The 22,098-nt window shown below is 42.6% G+C and overlaps 1 protein-coding gene across 4 annotated transcripts; it reads right to left on the bottom strand.

Moving 5' to 3' along the window:
- Nucleotides 1–1,094: 1,094 nt before the first annotated feature.
- Nucleotides 1,095–21,245, bottom strand: mtrr (5-methyltetrahydrofolate-homocysteine methyltransferase reductase). 4 transcript variants are annotated; one of them, XM_018754218.1, is made up of 15 exons: nt 21,194–21,245; nt 19,894–20,047; nt 19,557–19,710; nt 19,203–19,320; nt 18,585–18,960; nt 17,731–17,844; nt 16,378–16,531; nt 16,063–16,151; nt 14,913–15,093; nt 11,619–11,661; nt 10,880–11,072; nt 10,565–10,683; nt 3,599–3,691; nt 1,866–2,045; nt 1,095–1,729 (listed from the first exon to the last, which is right to left on the bottom strand). In XM_018754218.1, the coding sequence occupies exons 2-15, from the start codon at nt 20,035–20,037 to the stop codon at nt 1,585–1,587; spliced, it is 2,103 nt and encodes a 700-aa protein (XP_018609734.1). In that variant the 5' UTR covers nt 20,038–20,047; nt 21,194–21,245; the 3' UTR covers nt 1,095–1,584. The 4 variants fall into 4 exon arrangements, with proteins under 4 accessions (XP_018609734.1, XP_018609735.1, XP_018609737.1 ...); XM_018754219.1 differs by having other exon boundaries at nt 21,155–21,220; XM_018754221.1 differs by lacking the exon at nt 21,194–21,245 and adding an exon at nt 20,845–20,859.
- Nucleotides 21,246–22,098: the final 853 nt, after the last annotated feature.

Raw genomic sequence — 22,098 nt, 5'->3', positions numbered from 1 at the left:
TGGATGCAGCCAGCAACATCCTTCAGCACACCAACCAGCAAACGGAGCGATCTTTGTCTTGCACCACATCTGGCTTCCCTCTTGAAAAATGTGAAAACTCACCCACTCTGACATCTGCAGCAGCACTTTACCTTTTGCTTCAGATTCATGCTCAAGGGATGGGTGTTTTTCAGACTGCAGTAAGCCATGCTCCTTACAGTTATACTATAACCTTGCTGAGGGAAAAAAAAATCTTGTATAAAATGTTCCAACAAGGGATGGGGATGGTTTTTCATGTCAACCATTATCAAAGCAAAACATGTTTTCACTAGGCATGTGCACTTTGAGATCTTGCTTTCATAGGCATACTCCTTTAGAAAGCCCCCTTTACTAATTAAAGTTGTTGGGAATTTTCTGCCACAATTAAGAAATCTGTATGAGAGGTTTACAGGACATTAAGAAAGGCACCTTGAGGAATTTAATTATACATCTTTCATTCCGAGCTCATTCGCTCTTAATCACTCTGCATTCTTCATCTTCCTTGATTTTTCTTTCCCATGATTAACACTGAGCAGAGAAGAAATACCTGTTGCGTTGGCCAGTTAGCAAGACCACCACTCCCTCACTGTGCAGGAGATATACTTACATAAACCTCCAACATTCATGCTCTGTTCTTACTGAATAAGCTTCTCAAACAAGGTAGCTTTGAATTAGGACTCTTTGGTATTTATACCTCTAAGAGACATTAGCGGTTGTTGCACCGAGGAGAGAGCGAGGCCTGTGGTCCTAAGGCAGTCAAAGTGCCAAATTTACATTAACTGTGAACACCATCCATCCATTGTCAATAACCACTTTTCCAATGCAAGGTCAGGTGCTCCAGAACCTACCCTGGAAGCATAGGGTACAAGGCTAGGCAGAGTACACCCTGGACGGAATGCCAGTCCATTGCAAGGAAAAGTAACTTTACCCGAATTATATTAATCTAAGGAAAATCGGTCAGTATTGGTCACACAACACATAGCTGACTTCTAATTTTCTTTGAGAAACAGCTTTTGAAAGAGAAAGCAAGTGTTAAGGCTTACAAACAAAGTGAACTGAGAAAAAAATGAATGTGCTACTTTTATATAATATGATTTATTGTAACATTCCATTTGCCAGATATTACCCGTACTTAAGAATCTACACTGTGAGCAAAACTCGCAGTAGAAAAATAGGCGGTAGCCACACTTGAGATAAGATGATGAAATACACTAAAATAAAATGTTTTCCCCCCAAAAGTAAAAGAATATTTTAAAAGATAAGGTCAGTTTCATGAGAGCAGTTTTTTAAGCTGACATTTGGCATTCACTGCAGGGTCTGTATTAAACGAAATGGCAGAGTCGCGCTCATTATAGAAATGGGAGCAACTCTCGAATATAAATAACATTTAACATCCAGCTGCTTCACCGTTTGACTCGAAAACAGTGCTCTGAGCCAGGGCCTGCACTGCAAGGACAGACTACAGCATTTTTTTAAAAACAAACTAAAGAGAATTCTGCATAGACTGAGATACTTTCATTTCAAAATGCAGCCCTGTGAGGTCCCGCATCACGCCGAAAGTGCCCTTCAGCTCCAAATGTCCTGCAAGTAGCGCTTCTCCTCCCGCAGCCCAGCTACCACCTTCATGGCTTCCAACTTGTCCACTTGCAGCTCCTTGCCAACTATCTCGATCAGGGCTTCATTAACATCCTTCGCCATGTTCCTCGCATCCCTGCAAAGTGTAAGAGAAACCAGCAGCAACTGATAAGCTGCCAGGCTAGAAGTCAAAAGGCAGAGAGAAGACCAACGATATGCTGTGTTACAATTCATTAAAATTTGTGTATGATAACAAGGGAGCGACTGCTTACCCGCAAACGTAGAAGCAGCCATTTTGTTTGAGCAGAACATTGCCGACCTGCTGGGCATGAAGGTGGAGGTTATGCTGGACGTACTTAGGCCCGAGTTCCTCTCCATCGCCGGCATCCCGGGAGAAGCACACCTTCAAATGCGTTAGCGTGCCACGTGCCACAAAGTTCTCCAGCTCCTCCCTGGGTGAAATAATGTTCTTAAACGGCTGACAACATTATAATGTGCTTCCTCTGTTAGTATGGCATTACAGAAGATAACGCTTCAGCTGCTTTTCGGTTTCCCTGATTTATAATATTATAAAGTGTTGAAGTTAATCATTTCATTGTTGTTCGTTCTTGCCTTTATGTGCCTGGCAAATGCGTTATCTGAAGTAGTGCTGAAATACTTCACTATTTTTATTGATGATTTGTAATGGAAAAATGGAGCAGCAGTGGAAAATGGAGAATAAATAAGAAAGGTATGGCGCGATCTATCTTCCTGGGCCTGCTCTGCTATGTGGCCTTTTTATGAAATTGGTCTGCTTGCTCGGTCTTGTGTTCTCCACTTCTATCGGCCTTGAGCGAAGTGGCCTTCTTAGGGACACGTTAACTCCGCTCTCCAAGGTCCGCTATTCACAGATCCATTAATGCCAGACAGAAAGATTTCCATTTAAACTCAACAGGGTGCCGCCCCCCACCCCAAGGTGACCTCCACATTTATACGTGGTACGACAGTATCCACGAGTTACAGCGTGGAGCTGTGTTGGGGGAGTGAATTTAAAAACCATCCACTATGCCGCAACCACAAAGCAGAGTCCCTCTCCTCTGAAACACTGTGCTCTGCTTTTCCGTCTCGATATTCGATATTTCCAAAAAAAAAAAGTAGGGGAAGGGAACACCTTGGTGACGCCTGACCTTCAAGGGGCTCTGAGTGACCTGTTTCTCCGTCTGAAACCCATATTGCTAAATAAAAATTGCAAACAGCAGGTGAAATAGTCTGGCTGTCTGGATTAATTTAGAAGACTGTGGGTCATATCGATTTCACTGCTCTATACAGATGTCAAGCGCTAGGGTTGATTAGGAATCTATGCATAAGGGTTTTTTATTCCCCTCCCCTTCGAGTGTCCGTCTTTACAGTCATCATAGAATTCAAGCCATCTAAAAGGCCGGCCTGAAAAGCAATACCTTTTCACAATATCAAAAGCATGCCTTGTTTATCTATCCGTTCTCACTTTACAGCTCACTGCTTGGTGATTCTCAGCTGGCTGAAGCCTCAAAAGCTGATAAAGTGAAAACAGATGTGCTTTCAGCAGAGCCTTGCCATGCTCAATTCTACACGTTATACATTTCAACAGGACTGAGCTGTCAAAATGACTGCATGGAGTGGGAGGATCACACTGCAGTAATCAACAGCTGTGTATGTTATTTACAACTATATCAAAATATTTTGTGTATTAAATATACAGGCATTGGTTTGTGCCATTTCTTTGAATTATTCCTTGCCTATTACTTTTTTTTTTTTTATTTAGGAACAATGCAGCACTGCAGTTATTAATCATCGTCTGTGGGTTTGTAATATATTAATAATTGGTGTTTCAGCAATTTTACTTCTGTACACAAAAACACTCCATTTATGCACATAACACATGCCTAACATGTTCAAAGGATTCAAAAGTAATTTTTTTTTTTTTTTAAAAAAAGGGTGTTTCTGAGTGACCGTTGTTTAAATCAAAGTGTGGAAACAGTCTGCCTACCTGAAGAGAAACTCCCGATCTTTGTATCGGCAGCCAAAAAATAACCATGTTTCTCCAAAGGCTGCCTCCTGGTTCTCTTGCCTTTGTTTCTCCCTGTCAGAAGATAGAAAAATTAAATAATAGAATATAGTAGAATAATGGATACACAATAAATGAAGCAACGGCAATAAAGAATTATTTTATCTAGTTGCACAGGGACTGCTACTAGGAAAATGTGTGTGCACGCATGTGCGTATTCCAGTTTTGCGAAAACACAAGGAAAAGAAAAAATGATTGTGTCAGTGATTTCTCCTGGGACCTATGGATCTGGCTAATCTCACGTTGATGGGACATAATGGCAAGACACAGATTGCCATGTGCCCTATCAGTGTGCCACACCTGCTGCCTGGCATGAGCCTGGCACAGGTAACACTGCCAACCCTCATCTTTACTAAGCTCCCACACAGGCATGCTCAAGACATCCCAATCTGTCTGCTTGAAAGCACCCTTTTGTTAATAAATATCTTCATTTTTCGTCCCCATAAATAGATCACATATAATTTCATTCCTTAGCAGATTCATTTATCAATGGTAACTTACAGCTACAAATTTACACTTCATTCATGTACAGACATGGATATTTAGTGAAGTAATGAAAGTACTTTTCTCAATTGTACAATTGCACCACTCCTCACAGGACTTAAACCAATAACACTGTGGCCTCAAGTTGTAAGTCCAACCTACTGCTGTAAATTTTTAAACTGAAAAGCTATTTTTGTGTTTTTTTTTTTTTTTTAAAAACATGAACAAAAAAGTGGTGACATTAAAAAAGTAAACCTAACAACCTGAACTGCAAAAAAGCTCAGAAGGAAAACACTGCAGTCAACCAGAAAAGTATAATGTAAGCGCTTCTTCACCTTTGACCCATTTCCACCAATGTTTAAAGTAAAAAGTGAGATATTCATTTTCCTATACATCCATCATCTATAACCATTTTTCCAGTGCAGGGTCGCAGAGGTCTGGAGCTTATCCTCAAAACATGGGGTGTGAGGCAGGGTACATGCTTGATGGCAATCTTTCTCACTCACTCACTGTGCAACTTAGTGTCACCAATTGACCTAAAACAAGTCTTGGACTGTGGGAGGAAACCAGAGCACCAAGAAGAATCCCACGTGAATGTGGGGCACGGAGGGAATGTACTAAGCCAGAACCCACAGCTCAAGGGCTGTGAGGCACCACCAGTGCTACCTGCTGCACCACCACATTGACCAGTTCATGGTATAACGCCCATATAAAATACAAGACTACACACAATGTCTACAACCACTTATTCCAAGCAGGATTGCGGCAAACCAGAGCCTAACCTGGCAACACAGGGCGCAAGGCCGGAGGGGAAGGGAACACACCCTGGATGGGACGTCAGTCCGCTGCAAGGCACCCCAAGCGGCACTCGAACCCCAGACCCGCCAGAGAGCAGGACCTGGCCAAACCCACTGCGCCACCACACCCCCCTCCCAAAGACAAGACTACTTAGCATCAGTTCAAACAGTAAATACATCAACTGTGTCTATCAAACAAAGTAATTTATGGATTATTTGCTAAATGTTTTGTTTGCAGAATGTTGAAATTAAATGCTATAAAAAAACAATTGCTCACATTTACCATAAAGAGCTGTTTGTGCAAAGTGACAGCTAAACTCAATAAACACAGCTTCCCCACTATAGAGCCCTGTTATTTGCCTTGCGATAGGAGCATTACTTCATAATCAGATGTTCGATTTGTTTGATTTCCCAACTGTCCATGAAAAATGTCCAACCTAATTCTGTATGCTGCTGAAATCTATGCCAGCAACGCTTCCCTCGTTTATGGAAAGTCACCCCTATTGCCAAAATAATTTGCAATTAACGCTTGCATTACATTGATTACCTAATCGTCTCACCAACCTGCGCCAGTGGAGGCTGCAGAAGCATCTGCCTTTCCCACAATGCCTTTGCAGCCCTGGTTTCCGTCCAATTCACATTAAGGGAGCAAAAAAAGAGCAACTCCATCCTTGCCGTATGGAAGCTGCTCAGCCAATCAAAACTATACCACGATCCGGGTTGTAAGAAGGCCCCGGCTGTGCGATTGCTTGCAGAAAACATGCGTTGTCCAAATAGTCCCCCTCCTTCCCAGTTAACATCTGGGAGTGCAGCACCCAATCAGGAAATGGACTCCAATAAAATAGGTTTAGAGTGTTTTATGCAGCCCAGAAGGGATCAATACCAATATGAAAACCTGGATTCCATTTTATGTCACACAGCAGAGCGAATGAGCTCCATCATGAATACAAATGAGGTGCGCTCCGGCGACCGGCAGAGATCGAGCCTTTGGAAAAATAGCTTTGGAAATAACCTGTGAATTCGGGTGGGGGATGGGACGATGTCCCTCACAGCCAAATAATGACTGTCTGATGGAGAACGCGCAAGGAACAAATTGCCTGCATCTATTGTTTTATATAAGTAAAAAAAAAAAAAAAAAGTTTCCACACAGTTCTTCATTGATGGTTTCCCGAGAAGAAAAGATTCAACACAGAACTGAAACTGCACAAAGCAGTGTGGTGTCATAAGAGGGCCGAAGCATTTACATTTTTAACACGCACGTTCAAAAGAACTTATTGCTGAAAGCACCGAAACTACAAACCTCCCAGAAAGGCAGTTTGGGGCCATAATAGAAAAGGAGCAGCCTGCTGTGAACGGAGCTCTAAACATACTTGCGTTATTTTCATTTTGTCACAACTAATAGCAGGCCGTTCTTCTGCACCGTAATGCTTTCCGCAAAACTAGAGAAATACACGAAAAATGAAAGGGTATGAAAAGATATCCATATTAACTGCAGTCAACTGTTTCCAAACGTGCTTGTCAATGACAGCCTGAGCTCTTTGTAAAAACGTAACAGGAAAAAGGTGATCAGGAAATCACAAAAAATATTACATTTGTTAATTAAGTGGACACTTTTCTCCATCGTAATGTAAAATGTTTACTTTTTTTGAGTATCAGCACAATGTAAGCACTATAAACTGAGCTAAATACAGCGATTCACCCATTTATATCACTTGGTAATATTTACTTTGTTGGCTCAGGGTAAGTACTTTATAGAAGGATACTACAGCAAGGTGATGGCTCTATAACCAATATGCTAGTTGCTGCCACACCCCCCAAAATAACATTTTGAGTTAATCATCAAACATGCAAATAAATATATTAAAAAAAAATACAACAACATAGTGCATGTTTTTTCTTCAACTATGAACAGCTAGTAGTGTAGTGCTTAGAGTTGCTACCTTCAGACTCACAAGGTTGCAGGTTCAATTCCCACCTCTACCTGTAGTACCCTTGAGCAAGGTACTTACTATAAATTGCTCCAGTAAAATTACCCAACTGTGTAAATGGGTAAATAATTCTAAGTATGTTGACGTTGTAAGTCGCTTTGAAAAAAAGCATCTGCTAAATGCGTAAATGTAAACTAAGCCAACTAAGATACACGTTTGACCCAGAAACTGGGATTCAGTAACTTCATGCAACCTAAAAGCTAAACTTAGTGTTGATTCAATTGTACTGCTCACCTTCGACCACTGCCACACTAGCTGCCCATGGAACACTGTTCCACTAAGTCCAGGAGTAGAGGAACTTGGCTTTTCTTTGAGAAAGTTGCTCTCTAGTAGTACATCTGTAACACAGCAGTGTATCTCTAAATTAACCCGATTTAAAAACGTCACGCCAACTCTGAAGGCAGCACGATATAAAATGTTCTTATCTGGGAGCTTGCAGGATGTAGCGCTAGCAAGAGGCCGAAACCAAACACCCTCTGTGTTATATCGCCCAATTGCGCTATCAAGCTGGATTCCTGACAACTGCACAACTTACATTTATTTAACCGGTACCCTTGTGTAAGCCAACTTACAATGTGATGTACGCTGTACTAAATCATTTACAATTACTTAAGCGTGGCTAGAGCTACAAAAGTTTTACTGGAACAATTAAACTTCTCTTGAATTAGTCTCTTCATTTAAACATCCTGAAACTTCTTACTTCATCCATAATTAATAACTATTTGCCCAGTGCAGAGCTGCAGCGGTCTGGAACCTATCCTGGAAGCATGGTGTGCAAGGCAGAGTACGCCTTGTATGGTACACCAGTTCGTCACAGGGCCATCACACACACATACACACAAGAGGAAGACTCACAGTGACACAGGGAGGACAGCCAACTCCACACAGACTGCGGTGAATTTGAACCCACACACAAGAAGCTGAGAAACCAGTTGTCCCCTTTTAGCCCACAGTACCTCCATAAAACTTACTTCACTCACAAAACTCTTCAACACCATTAGAATGTGAACCGTGTGAACAGACCTTCCAGATTCTTACCGCATTGCAAATTCTGTGATACTCTGAATCTACCGAACACTGAAAAAAGTGAAATCATTGAAGCCTGTGGTTCCAATTTCATCACGACAATTGTTTTTGTTTATGTACAAAAAAAAAAAAAAACTCAAACACAGTGCTCCATGTAAAGAGTAGAAACAGAGGAACCACTCTGCTGTTACACGATGATGTTTTTTTGCAGTTGCTGCAGCCACTTCTTCCCTAGGCGGGGTCGTGGCGAGCCGGAGCCTACCTTCCAGCACTAGGCACGGGGCTGAGGCACCCTAGACAGGACATCACTTCGCCGCAGGGCACCCCAGGCAGGGCTTGAACCCCAGACCCACCACATAGCAGGCACAGGCCAAACCATCCGTGCCACCCCCCCCAATGACGATGTTATGAATTCCAAATACTGGACACTAGAGTCTGGTCTAAACCACACACATGTTACATCCATGGAGTGAGACGGTGGGCCAGTGAAACAGCGCACAGACAAGCTGCATTTGACCTCCTCTCCTCTTTCGAGTTACCTGGGCAGCCAAGCAAGACAACTCCACCAAAAGGAGACACTGCATGGGGCATCTTTAAATGTGTAACCACCCACCACTGATTAGGTGACAGGGAAACCAATTCAGATCACACATTTTGTCCATTTAAGATAAATTAACATACAGCTTTTGTAGATTAATAGTGATGGCTATAAACCAGCATTTTGTGCGTTTCATTATCGTACAATGTAAGTATGGTACTCCCTGACATTGTAAGTTGCCTTGCGAAAGTAAGCTGCCTAACTTGTATGTTGCTTCAAACAGCTGGTAGTTTCGTGGTTGGTGCTGCTGCCTTTAAACCCAAAGGCCACAGGTTTGAATCCCACCTCCAGCTGTAGTACCCTTGAGAAAAGTACTTACCCTGAACTACTCCAGTAAAAAAGTACCGAGCTGGGTAAATAATTGTAAACATCTTAATTTAAGCTGCTTTAGACAAATACCTGCTAAATAAGAACAAGTAGTAGTTTTTATCTGAACTTAAGTAGTGGGACTGAACATTGCTATGAAGATAGTGTGCGGAAAAAGGGATGCAGAGAGAAGTTAAGACACAGAAATTTATATCAGTTAAACTAGGCAGACATCTGGAACATATATTTTTTTTAAAAATTTAAAAAAACTGCAGGAAATGTGAGCCAAAAGTACAGTTGAGACAAGGGGCAGGACTGTACAATAATGTATTGTGTGGAGCACTGCGTCACCGTGTCGACCTTGGGCTCCACAGTCCACCCACCACGGTGGGGGGGTGGTTGGGGGTGGTCAGAGAGCTCTGTCAACCATTCCTCCTCGGGCGCGTGTGATTACCTCGGCAAAACTACCTTTGTATGCAGCTCCCGCGGGCACAGCGTAACACACACACACACAAAAAAAAAATTAAATTGGTTCACAACATCAAGATTCCGCTGCAGAAAGTCAGAACTGCAACTTTACGCCTGGGATTTATTTATAGACTGCTAGACAAAGTATGCATTTCGTTACTCTTTTTCCACATTGTTCTTCCAAATCAATACACCTCCGTTTGACCTGTAATTGTATGAAGTAATAAAAATCCAGTTTCAAAAGAATTCAATTATTTTCTCTAAATTGTGGTATGCCTGCATTAATAAACTGTTTTGGCTGGCACACTAACATCCCCAAGCAAGGAATATCTGATACAACCTTTTGTACATCTTCCCAAAAACGCCTGATCCATCCCTAAAATGGAACCTCTTCATTGATTATGTAAAGCAGTGGGAACAGCGGAGAGGTGCACACGCTCTCTGCTAAAACGCGGATTTCGGGGAAGCGGTGCTTTTATTGTATGGGGTGGCCGTCATTAGGGGCGAGGCCTGCTAAGCGTAGTCCAGTCAAAATGAGTTTCCGAGCCGTACGCTCCCTCAGTTCTCCTTTCCCGAAAGTGACTTTTTCTTACGTTCGTATCAAGGTCAATTCCCACTGCCTTACATGCAAGCTGATATTACCTATCAATGCCAGTCCGCATGTTTCATTTTCAGCAAGAAAATTGCCTTGAGTCATAATATTCCAGTACAATGTATTAGAGCCCTGAGAATATGAATGAGTTATGTGCCGCGAACATAACTTAGCGACACTTTAGCCACAAGGCAGGCAGACACCCTCTCCCAAGACACAGTGACTAGCTTCAGTGTACAGCTGCTGGGTACTGCGCATCTGCCCCCACCACCTTCCACGGTAAGGTAACACAACCCACTTCCAGCTCTAACATAAAATAGCAACACAACCTAAGTCTGCAATGCACCATGCCCTCTTCCCGCTTACTTTCTGCTATAACATCAAAAATCCTACTTCCCGCTGTAATGTTAGACAACCTACTTCCTGCTGTGATGGAACAGAAACCACTTCCCGCTGTAAAGTGACACTTCCTGCTGTACTTCCCACTGTAATGTAACACGACCTACTTCCTGCTTTACTGCAACACAGCCCACTTCCTGCTGTACTTCCCAGTGTAATGTAACACAACCCACCTGCCGCCGTAATGAATACCCAGACCGCTTCATCATTGGAACATTAGGTGTTGCATACCTGTGCTGGAGGAAGCCAATGAAAGGGGCAACGCCAGTTCCGGGTCCTACCATGACAATTGGCACGGTGGGGTCAGCAGGCAAGTGGAAGGCGGAGCTTGGGCGGAGACTCACAAACACCTGAAAAAGAGCTCATCAGAACATGACCTTCTTCAGAATGTGCTAGAGAATTATAGATAGGTACCATTTATTACCCACGTTCCATTGTGACATCTTTGGGTGTTTACAATTAGCGTGACACAGGGGAGTGAAAGGTACTACGGAACACCATCACAACCCCCCTCCAAAACATGCTTTTTTGCGGAGCCCAATTCACCTTTGGTGAAGTCTGAAGTCCAGGGTTCATCTCCTGAGTATGAACCCCTCCGGAGGGCTGTAGGACAGACGACACCATGTCCGCCAGCCACCCGGTGCACACGCCTCTTCTCGGGATGGGGCGCTCAGCGCACGCTGGGAACTCGACAATGTTGAAGACAAAGAGCAGCTTCCCCGGGTGGCTGAGGCTGGAGCTGAGGAGGAGCCACAGAGCTAAGAAGGTTATGTGGAGCAATCGGGAGCAAAGCCTTTTTCGCCATAGCGAACCACTGCTGGTCAGACCCTTCATTCTTTAATGATCTGGAAGCTTCCGGTGACCTGCAGTCCCTGCTCCAACTTGGGGATTTCTCGACAGAGTAAGCGGCACGCTGGAAAAATGTAATGTTCAGGAAAGTAATCCATGTGACTGACACATTTGAAAAAGGTAAATATTCCACGCACTCTGCTGCTATAAAACACAGTGGATCCAAGCAGGGTGATAATAAAAGCAAATAAGAGCTGAGTCTAATAAAAGGTTTTTTTTCTTGGTTGTTTCTGCCAAGTCTACAAAGCAATATGAAAAATTTGGGCCTTAATGCATTTCAAATTATCAAAACAAGGAAGCTGTCCATCACCAATTTTTTTTAGACCGCACCTAAAAAATGCTTTATAAAACTTGCCTCCATAAGAGCTACTTCAAAAACCACAGATTAATCACATATAGTGAGTGATGAGGATGTAATGCACAATCATATGCTTACCTTGCTGCTGAATAAGACCGAGGCTGCAGCTTTGGCAAATGCTCTATAAACAAACAAAAAAAACAACATATACGTAGATAGATAATACATATCCAAAACCACTCACAGCACTGATGTGAACAGTAACAGTTGTACCACTGAGAAGAAAACAAATACTGAAGAAGTAAGAGAGCTGCAGTGATTCAATAGTCCATAATTAACACACACAGGTGTTGAGTATTGGCATGCAAACTTTTCTGACGAGGTAAACATGGACAAGTATACATCTGAGCATGCCAACTTGCTGGCCACTGTGCCAGTAAAGGACACAGGGGTGCTCTCTATTTTGAGCCTTAACTTGGCGTGAGACGAGTCCCCGTGGACTCCAAGAGAAACTGGAACACTTACACTCGCACAGGGACAGACTTCCTGCGTCCTTGCGGACATTTCCTACACTAAAAGTACAGACTCCTGCATCTATGACTCTGCTTTCACCTCCACATGCAAAACATCAAAATCCCTAAACAGATATACTTCTATATAATTGTAAATACTATCTACAGACTTGTTCTTCCCAAAAAAGTACAAGATTATTCAAAAGATATACTCTGAACATGAGAATCTCCCTCCCAGTCATACCCCCACTCTTCTAGTTTACCCATCTCATTCCAGCAGATCATTTTGAGCCGAGAATAAAGACAAACTGGATATATAAACATGTAAAATTACTTTATGCTTTTTCTCAATACTTTACTACTACTATTGTACCTGTTGTATCGCCTGGGATATTCAACCATTTCAGCTCAATTAGCTACAAAAAAAAAATTACCAGATTCATTAAATTATGAAAGGTTTGGCACTCAAACATTGCTACTGAGCTACCTTTGCCATCGATCCATTCATTATCAATCACTTCCATATTGCATTCATATATATTCATTTAGATTTTCTCCAAAATGACTTATACTTTTCTCCAACTCACACTTTTCTCCAAAGTGACTTACAATATTAAGATATTTACCCATTTAGGTAATTTAATTGGCGCAATTTAAGGTAAGTACCTTGCTCAAGAGTACTACAGCAGGGGTTGGTATTAGAACCTGCAACTTTTGGGTCCAAAGGCAGCAGTGCTAGCCACAACACTATCAGCTGTCCCATTTCTTGTCCCATACAGAGCTGTGCTAGTCTAGAACCTATCCCAGAAGCACAGGGTATGAGGCAGAGCAGACCCCTGATGGGACACCAGTTCATCACCAGGCAAACACTCTTTTACTCATACGTACACACACTACGAGTAATCCAAAGTCACTCATTCACCTAAACACATCCAAGAATTGTGGGGTGAATGCAGAGCACCAGACGGACCCTCATGTGAACACAGGGAGAGCATTCAAACAACACAGACTGGACAAGATTCAAACCCACATCCAAACTTACAGCACAGGAGCTGCAAGGAAGTAGTGTTAACCGCTGGGCCACTGTATATTTCTTTTCTGTGATTAATGAGTCTATTAAAAGGCATGTGTTTTTACAGCAAATCCATGATGTTTAGCAAAAATATATGAAGAACATCTTTTACCCATAAGAACTGGCCTATTTTCACTTGACTAGTATACCTTTAGGTATTGAGACACACCGCTCAAACTTTTATCTTAACACATTTATTTGTTTAACCGATGCCGTTTTCTAAAGCGAATTACAATGTTGAGCTACTTCCAATTATTTACCCATTAGTCCAGCTGCGAAATTTTACTAGAGCAACTCAAAGTAAGTACCTTGCTCAAGAGTACTACAACCAAAGGTGGGATTCAAGCCTACAACCTTGGGGGCTGAAGGCAGCAACTCTAACCACTTCACTACCAGCTGTCCCCTTATCATGCCAATATTTCACAAAATCATGAATTAGTCATATAAAAGTGCTATGAAAAGGCACCAATCATAGTTTCCCATCCAGTTATGTGGGTACAAGTAGCGGAAATAACATTTTTTCTGCCAAGTTTACTTCTTGAACTTCTGTATTCAGTAAAATAATATGCAGGATATTATTCACGCGACTAGCTGACAGAGCTACAGCATGCCTGGTTTGTTTGCATATGAACTATGTTAAAATAGCAAAAATTTATAAAGCATTATCCAGTGCGCCCCATCTTCAACACATCCTTGTTTTACACATCAGGGCTCATGCAATTTCACAACACAGCAAACAATAGCTTAGCAAACTGCTGTCTCCAGCACATTTTTCATTTAGCACATTTCTTTCAACTGCCAACTTGCTCTGCACAGCCACAGTGTGTTATAAAGCCCACCAGCTCCGTAGTCAAAAAAAGAATAAACACACATAACGCTTTTAATTTAGAGAACCATATTTAAAAAAAAAAAAAAAAACAACCTTTGTGTGCTACTATTATGGCATCCATCCATCTATCCACCCATCAACAGAAACCACTCCACTTGGAAGATTATCATGGTCTGGAGCCTATCCCTCATGTACAGGAAACAAGGTACAGCAGACAGGATCCCAGTCCATCATCACAAGGCAATCACAAACACACTTAAAATCAATTGCATACAAACCTTAAATGCATCACTGAATGGTTTCAATAGTAAGACTATTATGTTCTCTCTCTTTGTAATATTCAAAAACAAAGTCTTCAAAGACCACTTATACTGAAGCTCAGTTTTAAAACTAAAACCAATAATTAATGTGCCGCTCTTGTGCTTAACTTTTTGTTTTGTATAATACAATAACGTTTTTAAAGCCTCTACTGCCCTCTGCTGGCAGTTCTGCACACTGGTCATAATTATATATTATGGTGTATACAGTGTACATTGATGACAGTTTTATACATTATATTGACAATGGGAAGCACGTGACATACTGGTCAGCACTGCAGCCTTGCACTGAATCCCATCAAATAATGTAGTTTTCACTATTCCAGTTGTGTGTGTGTGTGTGTGTATCTACACACAGCACGTGCCTGTATATGCTTCAAAATGCCTGTTTATATACTTTAAATATATAAATAATTATATTTTAATAATTTAACATATGTTGGATAAAGCTATAAATTCCATTCTGTCAAATTGTTCTACAAGGTATGCATCTGTTCTGACCTTTATTGATCTGACCTGATTAGAAACTGTAGGAATCATTTCCAGTAAGCGTTTGTCCTGTAAGTGTTCTACTGATCCGTCCTAAGAAGCACAGGACCCAAGAGAGGTACAAGGTGGACGCAACGGCAGACTATCACAAGGTGTGCAAAGCCTGACCACTTAAGCCCTCTTCATGCATCTGGTGAAGGGAAACGCACTGACCTATGAGGATGCTCAAAGGCGGCAAGCAGGAGGTGAACGCTCTCAGCAGGTCCAGCAGGCACAACCCGGGGTCTCTTATAAAGCTGTTGTATTCAGCTGAGCCCTGCTTGCTGCACAGCTCCTGTAACCGGCGTTTCTCAGCGGGGTTCGAAGTGTATTCGACAAGGGACCGCAGGAAAGCCTACACAGGTACAGAAGAGACGTGCGTCACGCAAGCTGTGCCAGACGTGCAACTCTGGCCAGTCTGCACTCACATGTAGGGAAACCCACGAACCATCAACTGATCCTTCATCTACAACACAATGCTAAGAATCCACACTTCCTGCGGTCATTTGACAAAAAAACAGAACAGATTGATGATTACAGGAATGTTCACACACAGTATTTGTACTGATGCAAACCTTCTCACCCAAAGTGAGTACACTGACATTTATTCATATAGCTGAGGCTTTTCTCCAAAGCAACTGACAATGTTGAGCTACTTATACTTATTTATCCATTTATACAGCAGGATAGTTTTACTGAAGCAATTTAGGGTAAGTACCTTGCTCAAGGGTACTACAGTTGCAGATGGAATCAAACCTGCAACCTTTGGTTCCAAAGGCAGCAGCTCTAACCACTATGCCACTAGCTGTCCCCTAGCTAGAACTGCAATTATTTGACCATGTGAAACTTAGCTCAAGAATCCTGGCAACATATATGATATCAGCAATATTATACACTAATAAACCCAGTGTATTGTAAAACAAGATTAAAACACTGGAAATCAGCCTGTAATCTATGAGTGCATTTGTCTGACTTTCTCTTTGAAAAACACTGGCACACCATTTAAAAAAAAAAAAAAAAAAAAAAAAATCAAACTGTTCATATCCTCCTGAGATCCAGCAAAAAACAAAAAAAGAAAAAAAAAAGTTTATGGATCGATTTCTATGCTCTGTCATTTACCAGCATAAACTGCCCTGTGTGAGACGAATGGCCTCTATAACGACTTACTACTGTAGCATGTACAGTCTGCGAGATATACTTCTGTGCTCCTGAGTGAACAAAAATGAACAGCTAGGTCTCAGAAGGACATACAAGGGTCTGTTTATTGCCACATTTTTTTATGTTGCCTTGTGTGCGCTCCTTCTGAAACAAGTTAAAACAGCACCTTTTTCAGAACGCTCCGGATTTCTAGACACCAGGTGAAGAGGTACTGCAGTGAACACCTTTCTGGAATGTAACTGGGGATCTGTGCAGCTGTTGGGGCAAAAAGAAAAAAGTGTTACTCACTACCCAGATTATCAAACCTGTTAGAGGTTGAAATTAATTACCACAATAAGACAAAAGCTGTGAGAGGGTCCTCAGCATACCCATTAGCTTCTACACACAGCACGTGTTTCTGTGACCTCCCTCACTGTGAGGGCTCTCCTAGGTGAGAACTTTCACAGTTTGAAAGCTGTGTGCGCATCCCCCCGCAGCATACCCTTTTTCTTGGTGTCTGCTCGCAACTGCAGCTGGACGCTGCAGGACTTCTGTTGGGACAGGCCCAGTCTCCGCAGCAGCTCGTCCACCTCGGCACAGCTGTTTGGGCAGTGAATGTCAAATGAATCTCCAGGCTGGTAATCCATTTGATGCTCCTGAAAAGAAGGGAAGGTGGAAGGATGGAATTGACAAAATGCAGCTGGTAGTGTAGTGGTTACACCTGTTGCCTTCGGACCCCAAGGTTGCAGGTTCACCTCAACTGTAATACCCTTGAGAAATGCATGTGTTAAAATTGCTCCAATAAAAAAAAAAAAATTACCCACCTGTATAAATGGGTAAGTACCTTACTACTGTAAGTCACTTTGGAAGAAAGCATCAGCTAAATGATTTAAATAAAATCATCATTTTGATAGATGAAAATGTCATGGCTGGGACAGCAGGTGGTGCTATATTTAAAGAACATTCGTCTTCTGACCTTCGGTAATGTTTAACCTGCTGAGCCATTCAGTGAGGTTCTTTGCGCTGAAGGATGAGGGTATCAAAGTACAGTCGTGAGATACATCCATTCCAGTTAGAATTCGACTGTAAGGATTTTCATTTGATACCCATTAAATGGCCAGACATGCCTTTGCAATTATGACAACAGCTGAGCAACGTGAGACATTTACATGTATTTATTTATTCAGCAGTCACTTTTCTCCAAAGCAACTTCCAATGGATACTATGTAGTGTTATCAGCCACACACCTTATTCACCAAGGTGACTTACACTGCTAGATACACTACTTACAATGGGTCACTCATCCATACATCAGTGGAACACACTCTGTCACTCACACACTATGGGGGAACCTGAACAGCACATCTTTAGACTGTGGGAGGAAACCAGAGCACCCAGAGGAAACCCACACAGACACAGGGAGAACATGCAAACTCCACACAGACTGAGCAGGGCTCAAACCCATGTCCTCTTGCACTACCCAGGTATTGTGAGACAGCACCACTACTCGCTGTGCCACCATGTCACCCCACCCATGCTGCCCTATTCATTTAGTAGGTGCTTTCCTCCAAAGCAACATACGATTGATATCGAGCATTTAGTTGACACCTTCATCCAAGGTGACTTACACTGCTACGCACACTACGCTCCCTATAATCTTCACCCATCTAAGCAGCAGCCCTGAATAAACTATAAAGTATAACTGTGAAATATTCAAAGGAAGCGAAAGCAAGTCGACTTTAGCAACAGCTCAACTCATAGCGCACTGATCTGTATTTACATCTTAAAAACATGAATGATTACAAAACAGTTAAAAGCAAAGAGTGGATTGTTGGAACAAAGCAAAGTGACTTACAGAAACATCCAGTTCTAGCAACAAGGCTGTTTTCACAGCTCCTTCTCCAGTGAGTCGAACTGCCCTTGATACAGGAACGTGGGGAAGAGCTTCTTTACGAAATGGAGCATTGTTCTGTGGGGACAAAACAATTATATCCCTTTTTCCAATTTACGTGTGTGCTTATCAATACAAAACTGCTGGATATTTATGGGTGAATTTTGGCTATGCAGTAATTAGCTGCGTACTTCATTTTCTTTTTCCGCTGTGACTGAGGCTATGTACCATATTACAGTAAGCACTCCAACGTTCAAAAAAGGAATTGCAAAGAATATATGATGCCATTTATGGAGCATTTTATTTTCCTTAAGCATATGCGTAATGAACCATAAAACCACAAATTCTGATTAATTACAAAAAAGAAAAAATTTTAAAAAAACTTCATCTCATACAAAAAGTTACTGGCTCAAGTGCTGACAGGGCCAATACTGTTGACCCAAAGTTGTGTGTGTATATATCCTGATGTTTTTGAAAAAAAAAAAAGCTGCTTTTGCTTACTAACAGCTATACAGTCGTAATGCAGTTTTCATTTCTTTCTTCCAAAACCTTGACTATGAACTGAGCATCAGTTGTCTTCAACATCCATGTACACTGTGACATGGCAATTTGGTGTCCTCCACCTTCTGCGCCTTTAGAAACCTTTATATGGTTGTAAGAAACAAATCGCAATATTCCCAGCAAAACCTGAAAAGAATTTTAAGAACTGTATCCATAGCTAAAGCGATGTAGGTTGAACTGCTGTGGAATATCCAGCAGCACGTAGAAGCAGCAGTTATCCTGTGGGAGTCCCCCAAAGGGCAAAAAGGAGAGATTACCTCCTGTGGTGACGTGTTCAAAAGCTGGACATCGATGAAGGGAGGAGGCAGTGTGGGAATGCTGAGAGAGGACTCCGACACTGGGGGCTGGGAACGTGTCAGCAAGGTGTACGCAGCCCCAGCCTCAGCCCCAGCCCCCTCCCTTTGAGGCCCTACGTCGGAAAGTCCTGGAACTGGGTCATGAAGACTCAGTAGTTGGATATTCAAGTCTCCTCCGAATTTGTCAGTGTTTGGCTCGTCTTGTTTTCCAACATAACCGTTTGGGTCAGTCTCTGCCTGGTCGAGTCTCTCTTGTCCAGAGGCGGACATTTCCGATAAAGCTTTTCTAACCGCTTCCCACAGTCCCTCAATCCACGGCTCCACCACTATTTCCAGTCTAAACCACAAACAGAATAACAAAATGTGTAAAAGTTCACATAACTAAGCCAACTCTGAAAAATAAAGAAATCCTACAACTTCTTGAATACTGCAAATATCTCCAAGTATCAACAGACCCTACAGTTTTTTACTCAGCTTTATTAATTATGCTTTAAATATGATCCTACTTTGTCGATTCAATGTCTGATAATATTTATCTAAAATATATATATAAGCCAAAATTAAATGGTTTCACATTACCCAACACCATCATCGGCGTGTCCTGTTGGATAAAAGCGCTTTGCACCAAGCTCCTGGAGACGGCTGTCAATAGTTTTTCCACAGTTGCAGAAATTGGAGTAGTTTGTGTCACCCAAGGCTTGATCAAACATGTTTTTTAAAAAAAAAATATAGAAAAATCATAAATGTTCATTTTATTCTGCGAAACGCCAGTCAAGCAGGATGGCAGTAACAATTACTCTCCCCCTGTATTGCTATTTAAATGAAGAGACACTTGAGCTGAGTATGACCATTCTCATTATTTAAATAGGAATTCTAACAACGCAATGGATAAATACCCAAGGACAGAGTCAGTGCAGAATAGACATTTCTTACCTAGAAGTGCATAGCGCATGTGCTCAAAGTGATCGCTGGGCAAAGTCTTTTTTTTGATTCCTCTCACAAACGCAAGGGCCGTGTCTGGAGGTTCTCCATCCCCGGTTGTAGACACAACGAAAACTACCGGAGCGATTTCCTTCTCTAAATTATACTGGAAACATTTTCACAGCAAATTACTCTCAGCTACACAGTAATGATCACGCTAATGGTCCTCCCCTTGGCTGTCATATAAACTGTTTTCAAACATCCACAATGCTTCGGTAGCGTAAACCATACTTGGCAAAGTGCTGAAGATGAAATTACTCTTGTCCACAATTATTTAACACTCAATTACCTTTTCTTTTTGGCTCAAACAGTAGGCATCGGCCACAACTCCGAGCCCCTCTGCCTGGTCACATATCTCCTCTGCTATTGACTTGGCTTGACCGCGTTGGGAGCCGTAAAGAAGCAGAAAGCGGCTCTTCGCTTCACAGGGCATCGCCGACGTGCTGCGGAGAAGAGGAGGAACTTACATTGAGATGATCCCAGCTATGTTATCTCACAGACACCTCGGTCCTCATTACGACCACATCTCACCAAAAAACACTTCTGTCCCCGGGGCATCACTAAAGCCGCAAAGGGACGCATTTTAAGTGGAAATGAAAAACAAAAAGCAAAAATAAGCACATCTGTCTAATTTCATATGGGAAATTTTGGCTTTTAGGCATATAGAGGGTGTTTTTGCATGACTTGTCTTTTACTGTACAGTACTGCACCGCACGTGTTTTCTACAGCAATGAGAACATGTCGTCGTCCCCGGCTAATGTAGCATCCCAAAAAGGATGGGAATAAAAGAACTGTTAATTACTACTACTACTTCAGTAATGAACTAAGAATATGGACGGGATGTTGAAATTAAGAAATTATTAACATAAATAGGATGTAGAGGTTAGGAGCTCCTTATAGTATACCACAGGGCAGCAATTCACTTTTTTGCTGCGTCTTCAAGTTCATGTGTTTCTGCAGTGCAGATTTACAGCAAAAAATTCACATTTAGCTGGCACTTTCCTCTAGAGGGACTTACAATGTTAAGGTACGACTCTTTACCCGTTTTATACAGCTGGAGGTGGGATTTAAACCTGTGACCTGGGTCCAAAGCAGCGACCTTAACCACTAAACTACCAGGTTTCAGGGGACAACTTTTTTTGGAGGAGGGACTCACTGAGGGAGTTGGAGTGCCCACTTCTTCTTGTGAGTTATGTTTCATTATTATTATTTTTGATTGATTCAAGTAGGAGTGAAATACCGGCGTGACGTGTAAGGACCGGCGACCGCAACGGGACGAGCTAGAAGAAGAACTGAAGCCCTCGCCTCGTCTCACTTCACACATCAAGTCCTTCAAATTTCAACGGTAAAACCGAACCTGCCTCGTTTGCGACATCTAGAAAACACTTATGGCGGAATAATAAGCAAAATTCGGCACGTCGTGTGTGTGTTGTAGTTTGGTGGCTGAAGTGAAGTAAGTCAGCGCTAGCCGCGCACACTCGCAGAACTGAAATAACACCCGGCCACGCGACCAATAAATAAGAAATAACGAAACAACTTTTATTTGCTACCGTTCCTCATGCGGGACCGCTCACTGACGAGACACCTACTTTGACCACCGTCGCGTATGAAACGTGTTCGCACGCGCTACAGCGCGCTTGCGTGGCGACGCCGGAACTGACGCATGCGTGCGACAACACGTGCTCTCAGTTCTTCAGAGTACGTCCCACCAAGTCGTTTAGCGTGTGGTTCGGCCGCGTCTCGTGGTGCGCAGAAAGATGGAAGCGCACACATGCACACGCTTTCAGAACCGCTTGTCCCACATGGGGTTACGGGGAACCGGAGCCTACCCGGCAACACAGGGCGTAAGGCTGGAGGGGGAAGGGACACACCCAGGACGGGACGCCAGTGCGTCGCAAGGCACCCCAAGCGGGACTCGAACCCCAGACCCACCGGGAAGCAGGACTGTGGTCCAACCTACTGTGCTACTGCACCCTTCTTGTACGCATACACACATTTACAAATATAAGAGAGAGGACAAACACACACAATGTCGATAACCACTTGTCTCGAGCCCGGCAACACAGGGCGTGGGGCTGGAAGAGGAGGGGACACACCCAGGACGGGACGCCAGTCTATTGCAAGGCACCCAAAGCAGATCTCGAACCCCAGACCCACCACAGAGCAAGCCCTGGCCAAATCCGCTGCACCACCACACCCCCGAGTTAACAGAATATTGCACAGAAATACTATAAATATAACACATAGGCTTGATGAGATGATAGATGTAGGTAGGCCGACACAATGACACATCAGGTTATACAGTTATCTGTTTCATGTATGCTTTTGTGTTTCAAATATCTGCACCAATGTATGTGCGTGTGAAGACGCTCGAAAGTAAAACAAGAATTTATTCATTATACCAAATGATTTTATGAACCCTGGCCCTGATATCATTTTTGGTAGAGCAGGTTGTAAAAGGGCGAAGGTCATTGATTCTGAACCTTAGTGTTGC

This window comes from Scleropages formosus, chromosome 9 (genome assembly GCF_900964775.1).
Source record: "Scleropages formosus chromosome 9, fSclFor1.1, whole genome shotgun sequence".
NCBI lineage: Eukaryota > Metazoa > Chordata > Actinopteri > Osteoglossiformes > Osteoglossidae > Scleropages > Scleropages formosus.
Note: the sequence above shows the minus strand (reverse complement) of the source record. Positions and strands in the feature narration are given on the sequence as shown.

Excerpts from the sequence above, each read along its gene's own strand:
- mtrr (XM_018754218.1), bottom strand. The coding sequence starts at position 20,037 with ATGCCCTGTGAAGCGAAGAGCCGCTTTCTGCTTCTTTACGGCTCCCAA. Across the intron at positions 15,094-16,062 it reads TCCGGAGCGTTCTGAAAAAG|GCTTTCCTGCGGTCCCTTGT; the intron begins GTGCTGTTTTAA and ends GTACCTGTGTAG. Across the intron at positions 2,046-3,598 it reads GATCGGGAGTTTCTCTTCAG|GGAGGAGCTGGAGAACTTTG; the intron begins GTAGGCAGACTG and ends TATTTCACCCAG.